We start from the raw sequence: 19,515 nt of genomic DNA, 5'->3' as shown, positions 1-19,515 counted from the left end.
AGCTTGCGGAGAAATTCGGCCTTCAAAATGCCAAGCCGTCAGCAATCCCCATGGACCCAGGATATATCCAACGAAAGGAGGAGGATTCTGAAGCACTACCCAGGAATGACGAATATCAAAGCCTTATTGGAGCACTATTGTACATATCTGTGATGACCAGACCAGACATTGCTATCGCTACATCAATCCTTGGGAGAAAAGTGAGCAGACCTTCTTATGCTGATTGGACAGAAGCCAAAAGAGTGTTACGCTATTTGATGACCACCCGGGACCTGCGGTTGCATCTGGGCGCTAGCAAGGATTACCTGAAGTGTTTCGTGGATGCAGACTGGGCAGGCGATGTCAGCGACAGGAAATCCAACTCAGGATACCTCGTATATTTCGGTGGAGGATTGATTTCATGGGCCGCTCGCAAACAGAACTGTGTGACGTTATCATCAACCGAAGCTGAATTCGTCGCTCTAGCTGAAGCCTGTCAGGAGTTACTGTGGTTGAAGAAATTACTGGACGATTTTGGTGAGAACAGTGAGCCGATCAAGATCATGGAGGATAACCAAAGCTGTATACACCAACTGGAGAACGAAAGAGTGGAGAAACGCTCAAAACATATCGATACAAAATACGCCTTCACGAAAGATTTGAAGAAAAATGAAGTTATCGATGTAGAATATTGCCCTACGGCTGAACAAATAGCCGATATGATGACGAAGCCTTTATCAAAAATCAAATTACAAACCTTCAGAGACGCATCTGGATTGAAATTGATCAAGAAAACTACGCTTGAGGAGGAGTGTTGAAGCATGTGCATCGTAGTAACCTTGCAATCCAGAATACTGAAGTTGTTAATCATAGTAGTCATTATAAATGTTTGTCAGAAATAAATTCATTCCTTCCATTACCGTTAACCCAGCTACACGCATTTTTCCTTAATTTTAAGACTATAGAGGTAATCACGTTCAAATGTATGCGTGTCTTTTTTGTAGATGTAGTTGTGAAACTGCGAGGAAAATATTTGCACTCTTGCCCCGGACGTTAGTTTTATCATTATTTACCCGTTTTACCCAATTCGATTGGGTAATATTTGCATATGCAATCTGAATAGCCTTTCAATCGGCGTGCACTTTTGTGTGAGGAAAAACTTGCGCTAGTGTTCGTGTGTTGAAATGTCACTTATCTCTATAAAATGGTGCAAAAAACGTGGGTATTATGATTCCTTGCCTAATTTGATGCTGTTTGAGCAAAACTTTGAGCAACAGTATTGTTGTTTTCTTCATTTCTTGCAACATAAACAACATAGTTATCCAAAGTTTTGCTCAAACAGCATCAAATTAGGCAAGGAACTATAATACCCACGCTTTTTGCACCATTTTATTGCAGAAACGGAGAATTGACCTTCTCACCATACTAAAATTCAGCTCATTACTACAAATCTAGTACTACACCGAACGTGCCCCATTGATCATCTCACCATACAAAAATCCAGCTCACTACTTTCAATCTAGTACATCACTGATTGCTTCCTATTAGTAGCTTTACAAATTGATTTCTAAGGAAGTTAGGCTTGATTGTGTGACGTCCGGTTTGGTGGCAGCCTGACAATACTTTCGCCCTTATTTAAACTCAATCTTTTGACTTTATTGAGTTTCTCGTTTTTCATCCTTTTCATCGTGTTCTGTTCAATCTAGTACTGCATCAACATTACACCGTCACATATTAAACAACATTCGGCAGAGGTGGGCACTCCCCCGGCGACGACGCACGGGAGTGATCTGTCAAACAAAAAAGAAACGAGAGATGCTTTCTCGGTTTTTGGATGACGTGACAAGCGCAAGAAACCATCATCAGATCGGAGGAACTCGGTGTCTGCGATAGTGAAAAAAAAAAACGTAAATCCTCCAGAACCGTAGTGATCGACGCCGCGGACGTGTTGTTCAGATTCCGAAAAGTGCCAGCAGAACACGATCGTTACCGAGAAGAGTGATTGAGTGCGGTGTGGAAGGTTGTTGCTCCCTGCATACGACGTTTCGGGTGATGCTAATTCGATAGTCGAGCAGAGGAAGAAGCTGCAGGACCAGTTTTGTATTGGACCAAAAGTATCAATCACACAGTTGTGGGCCGCAGTGATAAGGTCAAGAGCGGAACGGCGAGGGTGGTATGAGTGGCAAAGAGCTCGGATATACGGACTCTGTAAAGTAGAATCTAGCTTAAGTTGGATCTAGGTATAGAATCTCGGAAAATCTTGCTGAAGAATCGAAATGGAGAACAGTTCACTGAACAGTGACTACAACAATGCAGAAGGTAGCAAGACAAACGACAACCACCAGCAGCAGGACAAGTGCAAAAGGAAAGGTGAGATGAGATGGGCTTAGTTGGGAGTTAGGGTGTTCAAAAATTGGCTATTGTTGGGAAAGTGAGAATCCTTACCTTGCTCTGGTTTATGCATAAAAACATGTTGTAAGAAGCAAATTTTACTTTGTAGGAATATATAAATTTTGGTGTTTTTATTTCTGCAAGATATGTATCGAAATTACTAATTGCAATGGATTATATTTTTACCGATTTTTAGACGATTTTCAACATATTTTTTTTACAAATTTCACTTGGAATCTCTTGATCACTAATTCGCTACCGTTTAGCTAGTAATGAAATTATTTCTTAATTGCTTAATTTCAATTATCAAATTATTTGTCTTTCTAGGAGACACAAGCCAGTAGTAAGCATTTTATTTGACAAATGTTAATGATAGTTGGTTGATATACAAATCGGCATTTTTTATAAAAATAAGTACAAAGTACAAAAAATAAGCCAAATTTGATCCTTGCAATATTCTTATTCTATATCATACCAATTGTGAGCATATCAATTCTTAAGTCTGTGTGCTTCGGTAAACTATCAATTCGTTGCGGACAATAAAAGTTGCCACACACAAGTTTATCTAACTATTAGAAGGGTGAGGCAATTTTGGAACACCCTACGGGGAGTGTGCAATAAGATTGTTTAACTTTTCATGGCTGACCCACACTTTCCAATTCTCCATTTTAGCGCCGCTGATGAAGATCAAAACCTACCTCTCGGCATTGAGGCCGTGGTCCCTGTCGGCCAGTTTGGTACCGACACTTCTGGGAGCGGCGATTGCCTACCGGACAATCGGATTCTACGAGTTCAACTTTCTAACGTTTCTATTCACGATCTTCACCGTGGTAACGGTACACTGCGCCGGTAATGTTGTGAACACGTACTTTGACTTTGTCAAGGGAATCGACAACCGCAAATCGGACGATCGGACCTTGGTGGATCACATTCTCACAAAGGACGAGGTGAGTGTTCTAGGTATTAGGGAATAATAGGAGGCAATCAGTGAAGTACTAGATTGAAAGTAGTGAGCTGGATTTTTGTATGGTGAGATGATCAATTCTCCATTTCTGCAATGAAATGGTGCAAACAGCGTGGGTTATATGATTTCTTGCCTAATTTGATGCTGGTTGAGCAAAAGTTTAGGTAACTGTGTTGTTGTATTATTTATTTCTTGCAACTTCAACAACACAGTAACCCAAACTTTTGCTCAAACAGCATCAAATTAGGCAAGAAATCATATAACCCATGCTGTTTGCACCATTTCATTGCAGAAATGGAGAATTGATCATCTCACCATACAAAAATCCAGCTCACTACTTTCAATCTAGTACTTCACTGATTGCCTCCTATTACAAAGTTTCGCACTATTCACGCCATTATTAAGGGCTTTAGCAAATTCACACAAAACTCGATGGTACCAGCTAAACTACAAATCCTCTGGTTTCCATGTACAACGTTTTCACACAATTTCACGATATTTCATATTTTCTGGCCATGTAGACGATTTGAAGTATTTATTTACGGTCGAGCTAGATTAACTTTGAAAGGCACGTGTAGTCCGAAGGAACTACGATGCCATACTTCAATAGGACATGTTGGTGAAGTACTAGATTTGTAGTAATGAGCTGAATTTTAGTATGGTGAGAAGGTCAATTCTCCGTTTCTGCAATGAAATGATGCAAAAAGCGTGGGTATTATGATTCCTTACCTAATTTGGTGCTGTTTGAGCAAAACTTTGGGCAACAGTGTTGTTGTTTTCTCCATTTCTTGCAACATAAACAACATAGTTATTTAACGTTTTGCTCAAACAGCATCAAATTAGGCAAGGAATCATAATACCTACGCTTTTTGCACCATTTCTTTGCAGAAACGGAGAATTGACCTTCTCACCATACAAAAATTCAGCTCATTACTACAAATCTAGTACTACACCGAATTTGCCCCATACCGTATGCCTCCTAATAACGTGAATTTGGCAAACAACTCAAATATTTTACGAAGCGTACTATACTAAACCATCTTAAGTTAGGCGTGATAAATTTTACATATATTTACAAACCCAAGCATTTCTTATGAAAATCTTTTTATTACTGGAAAAAAAGTGTTCACGATTGAACATTTTTATGGCTACTGTTGCCATAAAACATAAAAAATTTCTCCAAATGCGGAAATAAAGCAAGAATTCGTGAGTAAATGACTAGCAATCATTCACCGTATGTGATCTGGTAGCAAATATTAGGGAGATTCACTTAAACGCGTAAACTGCTTATTGAAGCTTATTTTGATTAAACGTCGCAATCACCAAAGCAATCTTTGATTATTTCATTCGCAATTTCGCTTTTTACCCTTCTTACACCCATAAGAAGGGTATAAATACCGCTTGGAAATCCGACTTTCGATCCGAGGCCCGCAGGTCCAAGTCACATATACCAATCAACTCAGCTCGACGAATTGAGCAAATGTCTGTATGTGCGTGTGTGTGTGTATGTATGTATGTTACAAAAAAATGTCACTCTCGGTTCTCAGCCTTCTGTTGACCGATTTGAGTTCTCTTGGAAGCAAATGAAAGCTACTACATCCTAGTAGAATGCTATTGAATTTTATTTTGATTGGACGTTCGGTTACCGAGATATCTTTCAAAGAGTGCTAGGGAGTAGTACAACTTAATTATTTTAGATATTTTTGACAAAGTGTATCACCATAAATTTCTCAGCCGTCTATCAATCGATTCGAGTTCTTAAGGCCCGAAACGAAAGCTACTGCATCCTAGAAGAACGCTTTTGAATTTCATTCCGATTGGACATTTTCTAACCGAGATATCTTTCGGGGAGTACTTTGGAGTAATACAACTTAACTTTTTAAGAGGTCTTTGATTCTATTATGGAAAGCAATCAACTTGATGCCAAGTCTACAATATTTTGTAGAATGACCAAAAATTACAAACATACATACGAATAATACAACAATAATTTTAATAAGTGTAAGAAGGGTTCTGTTCACCATAGGTGGATTAATTCAGGTTTTTTCACTTTTTCCTGCTTTTCGGACCCGTATGAAGTTGATCACCAATATTAACTTCTTTTACCGATCAGCCTAGATAGCCGTGTAGTGTCGGTAGCGGTTGGTTCAACTGGCTAAGAATAGCACTACGGACCGCCTGTTCCAGTGGTAGGAGTCCACTAATCAGATGACTCCTAATTCAAGGTGTTATGGTTAGTGGGGGTCTTATAAAAACCTAGGTCGGCTCGCAAGGCCTACCAGAAAGCTATTCGGTCTGCTGAACGATCCGGCTGGAAAAACCTTTGTACAAATGTTTACAGTTTGAGTGAAGCCAGTCGGTTGAACAAAATCCTTGCAAAATCTAAGGATTTTCAAGTGAACGAACTTCGATTGCCAAATGGTGACCACACTTCCTCTGATGAAGAAGTTTTGGAACACTTCCCCGGATGTGTGGATATTACATCTTCGGATAAACCTGATGTTTTTTCTTGTAGTTATGATTCTTTAGCTTCGGCTCGGAGTATCATAATTTTAGAATCGATGAAATGGGCACTACATAGCTTTGCTCCTTTCAAATCTCCTATTTATCCCTGTATTTATCCTATTTTGCTTCAGAAGGGATATGATCATTTCAAACATGTTTTGAAACAACTACTTGTTTGCAGCTTTGCTACATTCCAAAAGTGGGGCGTGCGTCTTATGCAGAAGCAAAGAGTTTCAGACCTATCGGTTTGACCTCTTTTCTTCTGAAATGCTTAGAACTCATTGTCGATCATCACATCGGTAATGTTCATCTGGCGAATGTGCCTTTTCATGTGAATCAACATGCTTACCAATCTGGAAAGTCCACTGTGATTTTTTTACACAAAGTTGTTTACGATATTGAGAAGACATTCGCTCAAAAGCAATCCTGCTTGGGTGTTTTCTTAGATATCGTGGGTCTTTGACAACGTGCCTTTCGATGCCATATTGGAAGCCGCACGCATGGTATATCTCCAATGATTTTCAATTGGATTCACCAAATGCTGAAAAACGGATATTAAATGAAATTTTCTTCTCGACATTGCGTCAAGCGGCGATTAGGAAATTGAGTGGTTGTGTATGCCCCGAAGGGGTAATGTGGAATCTCATAGCAGATGATACACTATTGAGGCAACTCAATAATAGCGGTTTTTCTACTTATGATTTTGACGACGACTATCTAACATTGTTAGTCGATATGTGTATCAGCACCCTTTTCGACCTGATGCAAAACACTCTTCAGGTAGTTGAGGGTTGGTGTCGCCAATATGGCCTTTCGGTTAATCCGAGTAAAACATCTAATTGTTCTTTTCACGGAAAAGCGAAACCGTAATGGTGTTCGACCTTTGCGTGCGACTTTTTGATTCTGAAATCAATGAGACTGAACAGGTGAAGTACGCTGGAGTGATTCTTGATTCCAAGCTTTCCTGGACACCTCATATTGGGTTCAGAATCAAGAAAGCTTGTATGACCTTCGAGCAATGCCGACGAACCTTTGCTACAACTTGGGGTTTAAAACCCAAGTATATCAATTGAATTTACACAACTGTTGTTCGTCCAATATTGGTCTATGGATGTCTTGTGTGGTGGCAAAAGGGCGAAGTGAGAACAGTCCAATCAAAATTAGGCCATCTCCAAAGGATGTGCATAATGGCGATGTCTGGAGCGTTCTCTTCAACTCCTACGGCAGCGCTCGAAGTTCTCTTTGACGTTGTCCCACTACACACACATTCATCTCAAACAAGAAGCACTTTCTTGCACTTACCGTCTATGGGTACTCCGTTTACTAGAGGAAACTCCTCGTTGTTTCCACTTTTGGTGAATTGGGACAAAGTTGTTCTTGCTCCAAGTGATCTTACAATTGCTTGTAATTTTCCATATAGGACATTTTCCACGAAATTCCCTTCCCGGGAAGAGTGGACATCTGGTTATCTGGAGAGAAGTATTTCAGACTGCATCGTATGTTACACTGATGGCTCCCTTCTCGAAGGTCGAGCAGGTGCTGGTGTTTATTCTTGTGAGCTCAGAGTTGGTCTCAAATACTTCACAAGTAAGCTGAATTATATGGCCAAGTTTCCGGCAATTTGGCTGACAAAAACCCCCCATGACGAAGAAAACAAACCTGCCGATAATTGCCGATAATACCCATTGTCACCCTACTTCTGTTCAGATAGCCAGGCTGCTATTAAAGCAATTGCGTCGGCCAACACCAGGTCGAAGATAGTTATTGCTTGTCGAACTCAAATCGAGGAGCTGAATTCAGCAAACGCTGTTTACCTTGGCCATTCTTCCATCGCTGGAAATGAATTGGCTGATGAGTTAGCTCGCACTGGAGCATCACATGACTTCATTGGCCCTGAGCCAGCTATTCCGGCATCCATGTGTTGGGTAAGGTATCAGATTGACACCTGGGCTGCCACTCAGCACAAACAATACTGGAATAGTTTGGAGTCATGTCGTCAAAGAAAATTGTATTGTACTGAGCCTTCTCCAGGGGTGTCGAAGTATCTAACAAATCTGTCAAAGCAGAAATGTAGCATGCTGGTCAAAGCATTGACTGGGCACTGTCGACTCACCTATCACATGGCGAATATTCAGCAAGCAGATTCATTTGCATGTGATAGCTGTGAATCCGATTATGGAACTTCGTATCATTTGATATGTAACTGTCCAGTTTTTGCGCAACTGCGTTTCCGAGTACTCGGTAAACACTTATTAAGTGAAACTGACTTTAAAAACATGAATCTTCAGGACGTTCTGTTGTTCTTGACCCGTCTTTACGCTTTATGCGTTATCACAGTGCTCTTTTCAGGGCGCTGATTGAACCCATTGTGATACGGTTATACGTTATTACAGTGTCCTTTTTAGGACGCTATGTGAACCCATTGTGGTACGCTTATGCGTGTATGACGATCCTATTCCCTTACCTGTCCTTTCTCTTGTCCTATCCTTTTTCCTTCCCTTCTCCGTCAGGTAAATGATGATTAGGCTCGTGTTCATGGCGATGGCACAAATTTCCCAATTGGAGGAGAACGTGCCTCTGGAGCCGACCTACTGATACAGTGAGGATTCGCTCGTTGGGTCACGACTGCGCCCCGATTAGCGAATCGTGTTCGTTCGTTGGGGCAACTGACAACTGATCAAAATGCTCTAGACACACGCAAGTGACGAGAAATACGTCACGAAACACTCACATACTTGCGCAAACGGTCTGTATACAGGAGCTGCGATGCGACGACGATCAGACGTCAAACTCGTTTTGACATCGATTTTGACATTGACAGTGCTTTTTAGTTGGGTTTTGCCCCAACTAGCGAACATCCAACCATCGAGACAGCCCATCTAACGAGCCGCCAACAAACGAATCGGGACTGTAATAGTATTTGCTACTTTTCTGTGACGTTTCAAGACTTTAAGAAACACCAGGAACAGCTGATTTGATCTGCTTTAAGAAATTTCGGTCCAGCTTCGGGTCTTTTCAGGCATTTTTTTCGTTACTACGACAAATTTGTGGAGCCTCGTAGACGTGCGGTTAGAGTCACCAAGCTCCTAGTCGCACCATGCTATGGGGTGATGGTTCGATTCCTGAAACTTTTCGTGAGAAATGTTTTTTCTCCGTATCCACTGCTGCATGCTCTGTGTGTCCGCTGTCTAGTGTTAAGTTTCGTTCAGTCTGTACAGCCGCTGTCTGAAGACGGTTTCCTTGTCTTTTAATTTCACCCGCATACCAAACCAAACATGAATGTCTTGCTACCCTAGATTACAAACCCTGGGCTTGATAGATCATTTACAACATTCTCTCTCAGAAACCAAACTTCGTTCTTTGGAAAATCTGAATGAACGGTTCTGAGAGACATTGAGTTTTCTCGTTTTTGATAGAACGACCATTCTCTTCAAACGAAAGACAGTTCGAGCATTCTTTTTTTTAACTCGTTCGCGAACGGCTTGCCCATGCGTTTCCAGGTCAATGGCATTCATCTTCACTAGACCGATCTTCACCACACATATTCAACTCATTATGTCCCAAAGAATACGGATGTGTGCCGTTGATATTTGTTACGTCCCACCGCCAAATAATTTGATTTTCCAGCGCGTCGTCAACACAAAACTCACCACGCCGTCGAAATAGAAAAAAAAACTTCAATAATCTTTACAATGCCATCGATTTAAGTTAAAACGTTTTAAGATGTATGCGAGCATTTATTTAATGAACGAAAGGCATACCAAAGGATCTGCATACCACATAGTGTATTATTTAAGAATACACTTTTATTAAAATACATACTCACTAAACCCTGATTAGGACCGTTACGATAAAAGGGTATTTTTTACGAATTATTTAAAGAAAGCGAAGATATAGAATTTGGCTCCGTCTGTACCAACAGCTTAAGCTCTTTTATTTCCTTTAGTTTAAAATATTAGCTCTTTGTATTTGTATAAAATTTGTATTTTATAAAACATCGAATACACCGCTAAGGGTAGGGTGGTCATTACACATAGGAGCATCAACTTCTATGATCTCAGAGACAAATATACCTAACACTGACATAAAATCCATCATATATATATTTCAAGGTCTTAATGCTATTGAAGTTATTTTGCATATAATTATTAGGATATTTTTATTTTCAGGTCGTCACTCTAGGAGCTCTCCTGTACTGCGCCGGATGCTTTGGATTCATCTTCCTGGTTTACCTCTCGCCCGCCAAGCTGGAACATTTGGCGTTGGTCTACTTTGGTGGGCTGTCGTCCAGTTTCCTGTACACCGGTGGCATCGGACTGAAGTACATCGCCCTGGGGGACGTGCTGATTCTGGTCATCTTCGGTCCGATTTCGGTGCTGTTTGCCTACATGGCCCAAACGGGGCACGTGGAATGGATGACCATCTACTATGCGATACCACTGGCTTTGAACACGGAAGCCATCCTGCACAGTAACAACACTCGCGATGCGGAATCCGACAAAAAGGTAGGCATCGTCACGCTGGCCATCCTGATAGGTAAAACGTCGTCCTACATTCTGTACGCCCTGCTCCTCTTCACGCCGTACGTCATGTTCGTTGTGCTGGGGGTGAAATATTCCGGTGCGTTCCTCCTGCCGATGGTGACCTTGCCGCAGGCGTTCAAAATCGAGAAGCAGTTCCGCAACGAAGCAACCCTGCACGGAGTGCCAAGGCAAACGGCCAAACTTAATCTGTTCTTCGGAATCCTCTACGTGGTGGCGTGCTTCTGTGCCGCACAGCTGCCATTCATCACCCGGAAGTAAGATGATTGAATGATGCGGTCACATTTTATAGATTCAAAACGTTTTTACAATCAAGTGGTGGTTCTCGATCGTTTTGTGTAGTTTGCGGTTTTGTTCGGGGGTAAATTTTGAAACCGGTCTCGATAAACGGATTGCCGAAAAGCGGTGATAAGCTAAGATTCCGCTAATTTCGATGGAAGTTTACCGAAATATCGGTAAAGTGTTCTAGCTTTTATAGATTGGTTAGAGGATTATCTTATCACATTGTTTCTCGGCAATTGTTATCCGAGATCGGCGGAAATATTTGGACGTGATTGGTTCACACTGATCTGAAAGCTGGCATGCCTGTGGGGTTGCTGATAACAATAAGTAACGTGTTTTAAAACTAATAATTTTACTGAAAAGAGTAATTGTAAAATCTGGAAATATATTTTTGACAAAATTTAATATTACTGGTGCAATTCCAAAAACTTTAAACATTGAGTATGCTTTTCTTGATAACTGCTAAAATTAAGCTTTTTGGAAGATATATAAAAAAATGTCCCAATCGATTCTTTCATCTTTTGTTCGATAGATAAAGTAAGCAGGGAATTGAACCAAGTAAGTCTCTTGTCAGATAGTTGTGCCACAGACAAGCAGACGTAACACTGCTGAAATGTCCATCTACCACGCTTTTAACGATCATTTTTAATATACATAGTTGTGGCTTTCACAACCAAAAGCGCGCGCATAGTTTTTCTTTGCGTTTGACGTTTCACACTACCGCCTTCTGTTGACGATATTGCACAACGTAGTGTTTCGTGAAACATTTCCACCAGATGATGGTAGTGTGAACTGGGCGATGGATTTTCACGAAAACTGTTCTAGGTGTTGCGTCTGTTTGTCTGTGTATGTGCGTTTACCGGCAGAGCTATGAGGGTTAATAACAAACAACCCACACTTGCTTTCTCGCACTCTGATCGCTGAGGCAGCTTTGCATGAAGAATGAAATTATGCAATATTTTCTGTGAGAATAATTTTCAAGAAGTGCGAGAAAATCAGCAACCGATGTATCTGCATAAGTTGGATAAATGGCGTTGTTTCTTAACCTTTTGAGGTCTAAATTTGTTTCTGACTAGGTTAAATAGATAAATGAAAAACTGTTTTCAAATTTCTTGCAGCATGCACGGTTGAAGACGTATCACTAACAGACGTATCACTTGGAATTCCGATTAAAATGATCGTCACGAAAACATAATCGCCTAATGTTAATCACGCTCTGCTTCACAAATTTTCATCCGTGATTGTGGAGCCTCGTAGTCGTGCGGTTAGGGTCACCAAGCTTCTAATCGCACCATGCTATGGGGTGAGGGTTCGATTCCCGCTCCGGACGATGAAACTTTTTTTGAGAATAGTTTCTTCTCCGTATCCACTGGTGCATGATCCGTGTGTCCCTTGTCTAGTGTTGTTTCATTCAGTCTGTACAGCTTCTGGCTGAAGACGGTGTCCGCGTCTTTTTAAAAACGCTCACTACGTTGTTGTAGTGGGTAAACATCAAACTAAAGCAAAAAATATACGAGCGCCGTGCAAACTACAGAATATTTGAACCAAACATTCAAAAAATGAAGAATTGGTAGTGATCCAAATGTGTTTTACTGAAGAATGAACTTTTGACCTCCCATGTCTCACCAACCCGTTAAGTGGGTATAGCAAACACAGCATTATTTGTGGGAACCCTTTAAGCGTTATGATGAAGCTTTGCCGAGCTCGCCAAGCGTTATCAGACCACTAATGTATTGCATCAGGTGGGATTTTAAAGTATTGTCAAAGCGTGCCTAATGATTATTGTAACATTTGAGAAGCTCGTTCTAGACTAGAACGGAGACCTTCTGACGATAACAGGAAAAGAAATTGCCGTAGACGTCATTTGGCATATCTGATGTTGTGAAAATTAATAAAAATGTATTGTTCTTTGAACAAAAATGTTAGCAATAGATTTTCAAAAAATGACCAGATTCCGTGCGCGCAGATTTCAGCTTCAGATCAGCTATAACAGAAATGCATTCAAACAGAAATTTCAAATGAGCGAGAACTATAAACCATCTACGTTATAAAGGGCGAACACGATGAAATTGCCACACAGAAAATATTGTATAACTTTTGATTGCGTTTGCCAAAATAGCTAATTTTTTTTACCATGAATAGTATATTATGTGTAGGTAATACCATAAAATTTTCATTAAAATTGGTTGAGTAATGGCGGAGATATCGTTGAAACAAGGAAATTGCCACTTGAGAATCTTGTGCAAACAAACATTTTGGAAAATATCACTTTTTTTGCCGTTTCAACGCTGGCGCCAAAAATACTGAACCGATTTCAATGAAATTTTTTTTGTACGTAAAGTATGTATGTAGAAGTAGTTTGTCAAAATTTCATTCAATTTGATCATACCGTTAAAAAGTTATAGCCATATATGTCGCACTATGTCACAATAAGCAGATGTGGTTTTTGGTATAGTGAAATTCAAACTGCTCTTACTTTGAAAGTACTCAACAAAAATGGCTGAAATTTTCACTGTAAACAGTTTAACACAACAATTTTACACTGTGAAAGTTTTATAAAAATCGGGACAGTGTTACCAGTTCTACAGTCAAAATAGTGCACGCGGAACTAAAAATGGTCAAAAAGTACCTAAAATTTACCTTGAAGCGATTTGAGCTTTGGATATTTACTAGAAAAAGTACTGAACCGATTTCGATTAAATTTTTACCACTTAATTGAAACTATGTTAAGAATATCGAGTGAAATTTTCAAACGTTTTGATGAGGTAACAAAAAAGTTATAGCCTAAGTAATTTTTTGAAATGAGTGTACAAGTTTTCTAAAATCTCATTTTATGATATCGACAATATATGCGCCAATACTCAACCGATTTTAATGAAAATTTTATGGTATTAGCTACACATAATATACTGTTCATGGTCAAAAAAATAGCTATTTTGACGAACGCAATCAAAAGTTATACAATATTTTCTGTGTGGCAATTTCATCGTATTCGCCCTTTAACCAACCTAATCAGATTTGTAATACGTAAGCCCTGCAAAGTCGTATGTTATAAAGCCGATTGCGATTTAGCTAGTTCTTGATTCTATACGCCATTTACACTCCATCGTTATTACCGATACCCAAGCTGATACCTATCTACTGCACCAGTAGCAATACAGGAAACAATCTCCTCTGAAGATTAATTTTAGAACACTGCATTACAGTAGATGCTCGATTATTTCAAAATGTCAGAGTTGCACAACACATGCAAAACAAAATAATGGTCATTCGATAACTACTAAAACTTGCGGTAATCGACCGTCTACTGTATCGGTCATGATGGTGCATGGTAGCTCCCTCAACGTACTCACCGTCATTATTACATCACTGCTCTGTACTGCACCGATCAATTGGATCGCGCTAGAAACATACTAGTTGTTAGTAATTTATTCTTCTGTCAAGTTAAGTTTACTTTTATAATTTTGCAACACTTCAGTAGTAGACCGCGTAGAATACATGTCTTGTCATTACAGAAATCGCGATCGGTTGTTATCAGGCAGGGAAGATTTTAGGTTACAATACTTTGCTAGTACTGCCTGTTCTACTTGTCATCGGTAAAAAAAAAACGGCTTCACGCTACACATGAGGTATAATATTTGGAGGCGCCCCCTTTTCGTGATCTAGTTGTCCGCAGAAAGACCGAGATTAAAATATTCAATTGCAAGAGGTCAAAAACCATACCTATGTTATCCCTGCGGCATAATGTTGCCTCCTATCATGCGATTTTTTTGAAATGTTTGTCGTGGCAACTGTATATTGAATATATGACTATTTTACATTAAATATCATCTCTCTATCATTCGATAATTTTAGAGAATCTCTTGCCAACATTGACTGTTCTATTGAAACTAACTGTTATTTTCGGAACACTATTCAGACTACATCGATACTATGTTACCGAAAGTGTTTAAATACTCTGCTTTTAGAAGCATTTTCTGTCATATTGAAACTAACCGAAAAGGGGGTGCTTCTTTCACAAGTTGAAACCCCAGCTTGGCCTACATATCAAAGACCTGAACATATTGGAACACGAATTAAACCAAAATGTTAACCCCACCCAATACAGAACAAAGTAGATCCTAATCGAAATCCATGAAATCAATTCTAAAAACCATTAACAAAGAAAGATCGTACTTAATGAAAAAAAAAACAAATTTTGAGAGATTTCCTATTCATATCGTTACTTATTTTAGGTATTATAATTTCCTCTGTTTTCTAAGACGATATAAAAAATTCCAGATTATAGTAGAAGCTTCAAATGGATGCTTACCAGTGCTACTTTATGGTGCTGGAATTTAGCAAAGTGAGAGACAATAATTAGTAGTACTAAAATAATAAACGTTTATATCGATATCAACCAAATGGCGAAATTATAACGAAAACTACCAACCACATCGTAAAAGAATAATGATGATAGAGAAAAAAAAAATGGAAGCAAAAATGAAACGACGGATACGAAATAGTTTTCACAATCTTTTAATCTTCTATCTATTTTTTTAATCTAAGTTATTTAGAGAATGAAAACTTTGAACCAGTTGAAAAAACAAAACATTATCTGTTGATTGTTCGAACAGAGATACCTAATAACTGCTATAAGAGCTTCAAGCACGTACATTCAATAAGAAATAAGTTTCTTTTTCATGGCAAAACAGTAAAATGCTGGCAAACTGTCGCCATTGATCGATGCGCTCTCGTTTACTAAATTTATTTAAAGTATAAAATCAGTTGTTGTAACGGAAAATGTTATATAGATGAAACACTTCCAGATGTGTCACAAGGATGAAACCAGTGGTAGAACTTTTTTAAGCGTTCTTCGTTTTACGGTTTTCGGACAACTCGATGTCATTCGTTACGCAAGCTATATATGTACAGTGTCGGACAAAACAATAAGACCAGCGGTCCTATTTCATACAAAATGGCCAAGTTTGACGATACGATACTCGGTTTCTAGTAGACCGATTTGCCTGAAATTTTGACAGCCGACTTGGAATTACGGGAATTTTGATTTGTATAAAATTTATTGAGTTCTGTTCACTACTTCCAAAGTTACAGATATACGGTGCGACAAAATTCTAACACCAGATTTTCATGATGGTTATTCGTTGCCAATTCAATAAAAATATCCCCAAGTTTAAATGGCATCCTTAATTTCAGTACTTGTTTATCAATCATCAAGTATCAGATACTCTCAAATATTCTTTGGTAATGGTAATCTGAAAGCGGTCCTATTATTTTGTCGTTTCGTATGTCTGTAACTTTTGATGTAGTGAACAGAACTCAATCAATTAAATACAAATCAAAATTCACGTAACTCCATGGCGGTTGTCAAAATTTCAGCCTAATTGGTTCACTAGAAACCGAGCATCAGATCGTCAAACTTGGCCATTTTGTATGAAAAATGGCCGGTGGTCTTATTGTTTTGTCCGACACTGTATATTATTCTGTTCGGAAGTGCAATTAGAAAGCGTACACATAATGTGTAATTTGTAGCTATTGTTTGCAAACCTTTCAAATTAGGGCATCAAAAAAGCTTTCGTATGAGTCCGTTGCTTCAATGACGGAATCTGTCGGGTTGAGAAATCAATGGTCTTTTACATGAGAGATGAAGGACTAGCTTCTTTTGTGTAAAATAGGGATAATAGTGTTGATGTAGATATAAAGAAATAACAAAACAAAACCGAAAAAAAACACGCTGTACACTGCTTTCTTTCAATATCACATTCTATCACCCAGATTAGCGCAGACTCACTACGGCTGTCGGCTACGTTTCACAGTTTTGCTCATGCTCTCGTTTTTTTAAATACCACGCAGACATATCTGGTGGGAAATATTGACCAATCCAAATTCCTATGTGGTAATGGTTTGTGTTCAGATTTCCCGTGTTAATCTATCTGTAAGAATTTTGTAAACATCTTTTGTTCTCACGTATATGGATAGGCTTGCATTAGGTTTCGTGAGACAATTTTTGGACAACTCAATTGAATAGTGGTTTCTGCTTTTAGTAGTGTTGCGTGTACGTACACGCTGCATTACACGAACACCACTTGAGTTACTGGTTGAAAATAGTAAACAAAGATCAGCTGTTCCCAGCTAAATCAAATGGGCATATTTTCAACCAGTAGATTTGCATTATGTCGTTTTCGTTTTTGATTCAGTTCCAACCTGGGTTGGAACTGGATCAGATCACAGTTTCAACCCCAACCCGACTTCGGTTTCGCTTGTACTAAAGTTTGTTTGACGTTGTTTGTTTACACATTTTCCACCGATCCAGTTCCAACCCAGGTTCAAAAACGAATTCGACATTAGTGTTCGTGACACCGCGCTGCGAAACAACTATTAGCATTAGGCATGGTATGCAACAATAGGAAGTAATCGGTGAAGTACTAGATTGAAAGTAGTGGGCTAGATTTTTGTATGATGAGATGATCAATTCTTCATTTCTGCAATGAAATGGTGCAAACAGCGAGTGTATTTTGATTTCTTGCCTAATTTGATACTGTTTGAGCAAAAGTTTGGGTAACTCTGATGTTGAAGTTGCAAGAAATAAATAATACAACAATATAGTTTCCCAAATTTTTTTCTCAAACAGCATCAAATTAGACAAGAAATCATAATACCCACGCTGTTTGCACCATTTCATTGTAGAAATGGAGAAATGATCATCTCATTATAAAAAAATCCAGCTCACTACTGTTGAGGCGCCGCAGTGCCTCAAGCGGGGAGCTCTAGGATTCCTGGCGGGACGGAGTGTCGCAAGACCTGGGGTACCAGAAATCCTCCTTTGATCCGGCTCGAAGGACCAAAATGTTGAGGCGCCGCAGTGCCTCAAGCGGGTAGTTCTCGGATTCCTGGCGGGATGGAGTCTCGCAAGACCTGGGGTACCAGAAATCCTCCGTTGATCCGGTTCGAAGGACCAAATGTTGAGGCGCCGCAGTGCCTCAAGCGGGAATTTTTCCTTCCGCAGAAAGAAAAACACACGGGAAGTACTTTACTCTAAAGCACTTTATTCTACTTCAAACTTTGCGTTGTCGAAGCCACGCAAACGCTTATACACTTCCACTTCGCGTTGTCGAAGCCACGCGAACGCTTGTACACTTCGATATTACTTCTCACTACTTGACCGTTTGCCGGGTCAAATCAAACTATTTCGTTGTTCGGTGGTGGTGCTCTCCTTTTATATTATGCTTTTGGTCGAAATACGAAATTACCGAACGTGCGAAAATTGATTTTTAACCTACTTAGAGCACCGCCACGGGAGTCCTCATCGCTATCCCTATTATACCACTCCTTTTCGGGTGCTATTTTAGGATAGCACCCCACCTTCCCACCAGTGGTTTCTATTTTGGGATTAGGGACTTCAAAAACATATTGATTTTCCACCGTGCGTTGCTAAAAGCGGTCCTTACTTTTTATTGGACGTAGTACAAATTAAAACAAATTAAATATGTCCAAACTTTTGATGAATCCTGCATAAAGTGACAAAGGCATAAAGGGTCACAGACAAGCACACGTAACACTTCTAACATTTCGTCACAAACAAGCAGACGTCTCCGGTCTCCCTCTAGTCATCTCTTATCGTTTTATTTTTTAAAGAATATTTAAACCTAATATTCTGTAGTTTGCAAATTGTTCGCAGACGGCGCTCACATAATTTTTGCTGCCGCTTGACGTTCGCTCACTACCGGCACCTACTGAGCGTTTTGTGAAATAGCGTGTTTGGCATTGGGGATTATGTTCACATGACGATGATTTTAATAGCAATTTCTTTCAAGTGTTACGTTTGCTATTCAAAATCATAGTCGCGGAAACATATTCACCCAATCTAGAAGGACTGAGTTTGGCCAATAGAGTGGCCAATCATAAACTAGGTGACAATTGTGAGCGCATGTAAAATTTGAACAAAAACGCTGCGAACGCCACAGATGGGCAATTGGCCAACTATTAAATTTTTAAATAAACGTGAATCGGTGTACGTGGGAATTATTAGTGCTGCGTCTGTTTGTTTGTGATAGGGTTCTGGAAAACACAACCCCCTGAAGAAAGCGTTAGTTCTTGAAGCCGCCGCCTTTGCTGGGGCGCCACAGGTTTGTTTACAAAATTTCAGTCTGCTGGCCAATCTGCTACATGCGGAAGCGAACTTTGTCGTGCGAAGATAAATTCGTGATCGAAAAACGATCATTTCCACATATTTTTCAATGGGTTTAGTGTTCTTTGTTAAATTTACAAGACGCACAAGTATGAAAATACATTTAGCTTATTTAAAACAACACTAAAGTCAAGTAAATTTGAATGTCGCACCTGCTCCAACAGAAAAAATCACTGTGTTTTCACCCTTATGCAACCGCCGATTCAAATCAGCACCACGTCCAGCACCATATTTTTGGCTTCAATCCAGTTGTATGTGGATGACAGCCGTTTCATGGGGTTGGGAAAACATCTAGTCACGTAAGACAAAGTACATCAATATTCACCTCTTGCTCTATTTATCCACTGCTGTTCATTTTCCACACCACTACTCAGCTCACTTCACCGCAAAATGTAAATAAAGAAAGTGACGTCACACAAACCATCGGAATAGCAACTCAGTGCAAGATTTGAGTGGGTCCCCAAATGTGGAAACCCATCGCTAATCCCATGTCGCGTTCTTATTTTTCATTCCCGTTTAGATACCACCGGTGTGAACATGGGTCCCTATTCAGGGCCCGGAAATAGGGATAGGGACCCAGATAGGGACGCCCGTGGCGATGCTCTTAGAGCATCGCCACGGGCGTCCCTATCTGGGTCCCTATCCCTATTTCCGGGCCCTGAATA

At 39.7% G+C, this 19,515-nt stretch overlaps 1 protein-coding gene across 1 annotated transcript; it reads left to right on the top strand.

The window, feature by feature from the left end:
* The first annotated feature begins 1,759 nt into the window (after positions 1-1,759).
* Positions 1,760-16,320, top strand: LOC109416782 (ubiA prenyltransferase domain-containing protein 1 homolog). The gene is made up of 3 exons (XM_029864172.2): positions 1,760-2,349; positions 3,043-3,317; positions 10,009-16,320. Exons 1-3 carry the CDS (start codon positions 2,256-2,258, stop codon positions 10,639-10,641), a joined length of 1,002 nt encoding a protein of 333 aa, XP_029720032.1. The 5' UTR covers positions 1,760-2,255; the 3' UTR covers positions 10,642-16,320.
* The last annotated feature ends 3,195 nt before the right edge of the window (positions 16,321-19,515 follow it).

This window comes from Aedes albopictus, chromosome 2 (assembly GCF_035046485.1).
Source record: "Aedes albopictus strain Foshan chromosome 2, AalbF5, whole genome shotgun sequence".
NCBI classification, from domain to species: domain Eukaryota; kingdom Metazoa; phylum Arthropoda; class Insecta; order Diptera; family Culicidae; genus Aedes; species Aedes albopictus.
Note: the sequence above shows the minus strand (reverse complement) of the source record. Positions and strands in the feature narration are given on the sequence as shown.